The sequence below is a fragment of the Abramis brama genome (assembly GCF_963993115.1).
Source record: "Abramis brama genome assembly, chromosome: 2".
In the NCBI taxonomy this organism is placed as follows: Eukaryota; Metazoa; Chordata; class Actinopteri; order Cypriniformes; family Leuciscidae; genus Abramis; species Abramis brama.
This window is the reverse complement of record NC_139964.1, coordinates 18443385-18451145: the sequence shown is the minus strand read 5'-3', so window position 1 is coordinate 18451145 and position 7761 is coordinate 18443385. Positions and strand designations below refer to the sequence as shown.

The 7761-nt window shown below is 38.4% G+C and overlaps 1 protein-coding gene across 2 annotated transcripts in view; it reads right to left on the bottom strand.

Moving 5' to 3' along the window:
- Nucleotides 1-1033: 1033 nt before the first annotated feature.
- LOC311077783 (protein NLRC3-like) overlaps nucleotides 1034-7761 on the bottom strand; it is a 33910-nt gene continuing 27182 nt past the window's right edge. For both annotated transcript variants that reach the window (XM_084106399.1, XM_084106398.1), the window contains 5 exons: nucleotides 4495-6348; nucleotides 4168-4341; nucleotides 3901-4074; nucleotides 2708-2754; nucleotides 1034-2142 (listed from right to left, as the gene is read on the bottom strand). In XM_084106399.1, the coding sequence (XP_083962525.1) occupies nucleotides 1613-2142; nucleotides 2708-2754; nucleotides 3901-4074; nucleotides 4168-4341; nucleotides 4495-6092 (2523 nt within the window). In that variant the 5' untranslated portion in view covers nucleotides 6093-6348 and the 3' untranslated portion in view covers nucleotides 1034-1612. The remainder of the gene's footprint in view (nucleotides 2143-2707; nucleotides 2755-3900; nucleotides 4075-4167; nucleotides 4342-4494; nucleotides 6349-7761) is intronic.

The following is a 7761-nucleotide window of genomic DNA, read 5'->3' as shown; positions in this document are numbered from 1 at the left end:
CTCCCAGAATGCATTGCGGCATAAAAAGCATGTCACCATTGTTGAGATTAATATGTGGATTCTTGATGTCTGTGTATTTGTCCAAAGAATGCTTTCCCAATAATTCAAAAAAAAAAAAAAAAAAAAAAAAAAAAAAAAAAAAAATCAGCTTGATGTCTAATCTGAAGAAAGAAGTCAATGTTGATAAAAAATATATATTAATAACAAATAACCACTTTCAGTCAATGATAAAATTTGTAAACTTTATGATGTTGAAAACTATAGGCCTATCACCTGACTTTCTTTGATTCTGGCTTTCCTTGCAACAAAGTATGTGTTTTAGTAAACACTGTTACAAAGACCATAAACTCCCATAAGAAGTCAAGAGTCAAATTGCACAACTAAATGCAACACTGTTCACCATAATGGTGATTTTTAAACATCAACATCTAAACCTCTGTTAATTCTCAATAAGAACTGTAGATGTCTAACAGAAATAAAGTCAGTCTGGTTAGTAATAAGGGAAGCTGGTAATGCTGTTTGTGGAGTTGTTTAATCCTCCTCTGCTGAGATCTTCACAGATCAAATCTCTTCTTTTTATCTTTAGTTGATTTAATCTAAGGCTGTGACTAAAAGTCAGTTGTAGTTCTTGTGTTTCTCTTTCCTTCAGTGATTCTGCTTGTTAACTGCAGGTGTTCGTCACTAATGCTCAATCATCACTCAATTAATCACTTAATTATCTCATTAACTTTAACACTGCTTTAGTGTTACTTTAACACTCTGTAGAGTGGGACCATATTTGCTCTGACCAGTGTTGATTTAACACTGGGGATTTTGCTGTGTATGAACAATTTTGTGTTAATTCACCTCAATATATAAGTATAATTTCTATATTTGTAACATTAGCAATATGACAGAAAATCTGTACGAGCCCATCTCTTATTTGCACTTGTGAAAGTTGTACTTCATAGCTCATTGAAGGGAAACCTTGTTGTGGTAATTGTGACTTTATATCTGTTACAATTTGGTTGCAGCAGTGGAAGAAATAAGATCTAAGTGCAGCAATCTTTTATTGAACAAAATCCAAATCTTACAAGGAACAGAACAACCAACTTAAAGCAATGATAAGAACTGACAAAGAACAAGACATAACACAGGGTTTAAATAGACAAAACTGAAGAGCAAATTAACAATACACACCTGAACTGAACTAACAATCAATCAATCAGAAACTATAGGAACAAGCCAGCAGGGGGCGAAGGAAGACATAACTGAACTAATTGACAGATAAACCAAACACAAACAAGAACAGAAATCAAAACAGACTGACATTATGACAATTTCTTACAATGTGAATTTAAATCTCGGAATTGTAACTACTTCTCATAATTGTAACATTATATCTCACACTGCAAATTTATATTATAATCTGACTTGTTTTTCACAAAGCAACCTCATGCATTGTGAGTAAAGCTCACAATGTCAAAAAATAGTAAAAAAAAAAAAAAAAAAAAAGACTATTAATTGATGTCACAATTGTGAGAATATTGCATTGACAAGATATAAAATTGTAATTACTTTTTTTTATGAAAAAAGGTTGAAATGTGTCTCTGTGGTTTCTCGCAGGGGGTTGTTAAATCTGACACAGAGACACTGAAGATTCAGGATAAACCCCAAATCCAGCATAGAGTGGTTCAGTGAATCTGGTGTTGAATGTGTGTATGTGTGTGAGTGTGTGTTTGTCAGAGACGCTGTAGAAGGACAGAGTGCCGGCCAACACGTCCACATACACTCCTACTCTATTAGAGCGGGCTGAAGGGCCAGATACATCAGTGCTTTTATTATTGAACCAGACTGTGTAATTCATATCAGAACAGTACAGACTCCAGGACATATCATTCAGTCCAAACCAACAGTCAATCCCACTTTTCCTGCAGATTTCTTTATATGCCACTGCTACATGACCTGAGCCACTCCATTTAATCTCATAGTAACAACGTCCAGTCAGACTCTCTCGACACAAAACCTGCTCCTGGAGCTCAAATCTCTCTGGATGATCAGGATACGGCTGATGATCTTTCACACATGTTGTTTTTTTGTTCTCCTCAGACAGAATGAGTTGAGTGTGTGCTGTGTTTGGATCCAGTGTGAGATGACAGGCATCTGAACACAAAAAGAGAGATCAGAACATCCCACATAGCAACATTTTGATGACCCAGATACGACCCACATCTGGCACACATGGAAAGATGATCTGGCCCACATGCAGCGTGGAATGACAGCCATTGGGCGGCTCACTCCTGTTTGCCAGATCTGTGCCACAAGCAGGCCATAGCAATGCCACATGTCAGCCAAGAGCAAAAAAGGAAAGGAAGGAAGGATCACTGAAGGAAAGAAGAGAACAGAAAAAGAGACGAGCAGAAACACAAGAACTACAACTGACTTCAGACACAGACTAAGATGAAATCAACTTAAGAGAAAAGAAGACATTAAATCTGTGAAGATCTCAGCAGAGGAGGATTAAACAACTCCACAAACAGCATTACCAGCTTCACTAACTAACCAGACTGACTTTATTTATTATTTCATACATCTACGGAAATTCCTAAAAAACATTAATACATAATAAATTAAACTTCATAGAGTTTATAGCAGTGGCTGTTTATAATAAATAGTGTGTGTGTGTGTGTGTGTGTGTGTGTGTGTGTGTGTGTGTGTGAGGACCTACATTTTCTCAGTCCTGGTGTGATCCTGGAATATCCTCCATGGTCCAAACTATACAGAGACAAAAACAAACAAACAAACAAACAAACAAACAAACAAACAAACAAAAAATTACATGATATGTGGGAAGGTTCTTAAGGCCTGGTTGTTTGTATTTTACCCTGTCTGGATTATCTTGATCTCAGTATGTTTGGACCTTTGCCTGCTTTTGACTACTTTTTGGATTGCCCTAAATAAAGACTGCATTTGTATCTTCAGCCAAGTCTCAAAGAAGTGTTCTGAACAGGTGCAAATACTTCTAAAGGAAAGCTCAAACTACAGGACTGTGAAACTACCTGAATTGCTGTGGTGCTCTCACTACAGAACAAGGTTCCTTGTCATCTGTCTTATTCTTATCATAGCAGCAATCATACACACCATAGATTAGGTACATAAGGTACATAAACCTCAAGACCTTGTTGGCCATGATCCAGGGGTTTGGTCATAGACCTTCTGTCCATGACAAAATCTGTCTGCAACAGCAAAATCCTGTCATGTGGTGTGAGACTGCCTTAAGCTGTCCTGGGTTTAGGAGCTAATTTTAGCATTTAATGCTTGTTGAATTACTCCTAGATGAAAAATGTATTATTCCTAATATTAGGAGCAACATACCCCTAGGTTTTAACAGTTGCTCCAAATTTTTTGCATTAAGAGCAACTATTAGCCTTAAGATTTTTATTTTTTTTTGTGTGTGTGTGAATACAGCCTCTAATTTTGCATCTGTGTCACGTGAACCACCGCAGCACACACCAGTGTGCTCCAGACCAGAGACAGTATAGCACAGAATGAATCCTATGTGCAGGTCAGCATAGACAACAAAACATTGCAATCAAACATTGCAAACAAAATGGCACAAAAGTTTTAAATAAGTACTGCAAATTGTGATAGCATTTAACCCTTTAAAACTAGGCTCTCTTGAATCCTAGTAGGACTTTAAAAATATATGGGTTGTAGTAATTTGGTATCAAAGTAACAGTTCTCTAGTTTTACACGCTCAGTTTTTTTAGAACAACTGGTCACTGTTTTCACTTATCTGAGATTTGTGGATTTGTGGAGACCATAAAAACAATTCAGTTGCAATTTCTTAACCAAAGATCCCTCTTAGGTGACCCCTAATCACATACAGACACACATATAATTCATAACGTCTAAACATACTTGAGAATCTGCAGTGAGCAGGTTGGATCCTTCAGTTTGTCGTTGAGCAGCTGGCCTCCTGATTCCCCTGGGTGATTGTAGCTCAGATCCAGCTCTCTCAGGTGTGAGGGGTTTGAACTCAGAGCCGAAGACACATAACCATAACCTACCTCTGTCACCATACAGCCAGACAACCTACAGACAAACACACACACAGTCAGATCATCTACAAACACACATCAACATTATGACCTGACTCTACATGATCCCTTATATGTTCTAACACACCTTAGTATCTCCAGCTGACAGTTTGGACTATTCAGTCCATCAGAGAGCAGCTTCACTCCTGAATCATGTATGTCATTGTTACTTAGGTCCAGCTCTCTCAGGAAACAATTTGTGGACTGAAGAGCTGATGACACAACTTCACATGACTGACTATTGAGATTACAGCCAGCAAGACTGAAGAAGATTAAAACATGAAAATTAAGTTTTTTATCTCATTCCTCAACTGTATTTCTATATCTTTTTTTTATTTATTTTTTGCAAAAGACCTTCAAAAAAAAAAAAGATTAAGACACAGTTTAAGACATTAAGACAAAATTAAACACATACAGAGCTTTTGTGCAGTTGATCACAGCTGGTATCAGTCTTCTTCTACCCTCATCTGATGTGTTGTATTTCTTGAGGTCCAGCTCATCAAGCACCTCCTCTGACATTTGAAGCATGTAGGCAATTGTTGAGCAGTGAGCAGCAGAGAGTTTCTTCTCTGAGTGTTTGTCTGATTTCACAAACTCCTGAATCTCTCTGGACAGAGTCTGATCTTTCACTTCCAGCAGACAGAGGAACAGATTGATGGATCTTTCAGTGGAGATTCCATGTCCATCATTGATTTTCTCTTTAATGTACTCTGTGGTTCTCTTGATGCTCTCTGAGCTGTTCTCTGTGTGTGTCAGAAGATCATGTAAGAGTCTCTGATTGGACTCCAGTGAGATGCCCAACAGAAACCGCAGGAACAGATCCAAATGTCCGTTCTTACTCTTAAGAGCTTTATCAGTTGCATCCCTATGCAGATTATGCATCACATCACAAAATTGCAACTTATCAAAAATTTCGATAGCATAATGATAAAATGCAAAGAAAGCAGCGAGAAACTCCTGAAAACTCAGATGAATGAAGCTGTAGACTTTCCTCTGATGAATAACAGATTCTTCCTTAAAGATCACAGTGCAAATTCCATAATGCACTGAGACATCAGTGACATCTATGCCGCTCTCTCTCAGGTCCTCCTCATAGAACATCACATTGCCCTTCATCAGCTGTTTGAAAGCCACTTCAGCAAGTTTTACAATCACTTCTCTGTTGGACTGCAGGAGTTTCTCTGGATCTCTCTCCTCATATTTCTGATTCCTCATGTTGATCTGAATCAGCAGGAAGTGGATATACATTTCAGTCAGAGTTTGAGGGATTTCTGCATTCAGATCTTCTTTCAGGAGCGTTTGAAGCACCGTGGATGAGATCCAGCAGAAGACAGGTATGTGGCACATGATGTGGAGGCTTCTTGCTCTTCTGATGTGTGAGATGATTCTGCTGGCTTGATGCTCGTCACTGATCCTCTTCCTGAAATATTCCTCTTTCTGAGGCTCATTGAATCCCTGAATTTCTGTCAGACGGTTGATGTATTTCGAGGGGATCTGATTGGCTGCTGCTGGTCTGGAGGTAATCCAGATGAGAGCAGAGGGAAGCAGATCTCCTTTCATGAGGTTTGACATCAACATACCCACTGATGAAGACTCAGTCACATCAGAAACTTTATCACTGTCTGAAAACATCAGTGTAATTCTGCTTTCATCCAGACCATCCAAGATGAACACAACTTTACATTCCTCATAAATCTTTGAGTCCAGATCTTGAAGTTCAGGATGAAAGTCCAGCATAAGTTTGTGAAGACTGTACTGATGATCTCGGATCAAGTTCAGCTCTCGAAATGGAAGCACAAATATGAAATCTATATCCTGATTGGCTTTTCCCTCTGCCCAGTCCAGAATGAACTTCTGCACAGAGACGGTTTTTCCGATTCCAGCGATGCCTTTAGTAAGAACAGTCTTGATCAGGTCTTTCTCCTCACATCCTGGTTCAGGTGAGGCTTTAAATATGTCATTGCAGTTTATTGGAGTGTCTTGTGAGTGTTGTGTTCTGGCTGTTTTCTCCATCTGTAAAACCTCATGTTCTTCATTCACTCCTTCTCTCTCTCCCTCTATGACATCGAGCTGTGTGTAGATCCTGTTCAGGAGGGTTTGATTCCCCTGTAGTTTAATTCCCTCAAATAGTCTCTCATACTTGTTCTTTATGCTGGTTTTGTGGTGATCTTTGACTCTCTGCAGGTATCCAGTCTCCAGTGTGTGTGTCTGCAGGACTTCTTCAGTTTTGTCCTGCCTGATATGGGTCTGATTGTAGGACGGCACAGATCTGATCACAACATACAAAAGACACAAAATCAACAACATTTCTGCATTAAAAAGTTCACATAACATTATAATTAGTGATGCACCGATCATGATTTTTAATGGCCAGTTCGGATACTGTTTTTTACAATCAAACTGTCCGATTCCGAATTCCGTTTTATTCTTTCTTTAAGCAACAAACAAGAAAGAATGAAAGTATTTATAAACAAGATGTTTATTTGGTATTTAACAGACCAAACTGGGTTTTGGCTATTGAAAACAAAAACTTTAACCATCTGAAATTAACGGCAATAACTGCACAGTAAGCACATTCAATACAAACAAAGATGATACTGACATTTAGCATCAGCATCACTTTTGTTTTTAAATTTGGTTGAACTTGAAACTACATAAAACTGGCCTTAAATGAAAACATTAACTGTAACCATGTGAAAATAAAGGCAACAACTGCATAGTTCTGCAATCCAAACAACACAATCAACACACATTTAACAATCCAAACAAAGATGTTAGGCTACTTAATCAACATTCAGGATTATTATTCTTTTTTTTAAATTGGTGTGAAGTAAAATAGAAGTTATGAGTGCTTCATATTTACACTTAAATTGGTACTTTCTGCACTTTGCTGCAACATAAAAATATAATCCGGTCTGTGCTGTCCAGTGGGTCATGCAGCTTTGACACACAGACACATATTTTGATAGTTGGACAGCTAAATAAAACCAGTAGTGTGCCAAAAAAGTAGGCTGATGAGTAGTGTGGGTGCATTCATATTTTCTGAAATAATCAGCTAATATTTTTCCTGGAAAGCAGGTTGTCGAAACCATGCCTATAGAGAAAACCCTTTCTGGGCCCTGCCCAGTGTGATTTATGTCAAAGCATTCCTTAGCCCAGTTGTTGGATTAAAAAAAAAGAGGTAAGACAAACGCTTTAAGAAGCCAAATTCTCATTTTCTTTTTCTTCATTTTTTTCAATATATAAAATATATATATATATATATTATAAATTAGCCATTTTCTCATTTTTAGGGCCCGAGCACCGATGGTGTGAGGACCCTCTTGGAATTGCTCTGTTTATTAGGGCCCAAGCCCTGAAAGGGCGAAGGCCCTATTGTTTCCGGTAGGATTATTTATTATTAGGGCCCAAGCCCTGAAAGGGCGAAGGCCCTATTGTTTTCGGTAGGATTATTTATTATTATTTTTTTTTTGTCAACCTTTCGGGCACTTTTGGGGCCCTTAACATGCTCGAAAACTCTTGAAACTTTGCACACGGGTCAGAACCCGCGGCCATCAGGGCCGGGCTGAAGCTGGTACCCGGGCGTGGCAGGGGGGCTCAACAGCGCCCCCTTGAACGAAGTCCGAAAACTTGGTCCATGAATCAGACACGCTTGCATGTAATAATATGAAACTCAGTACAC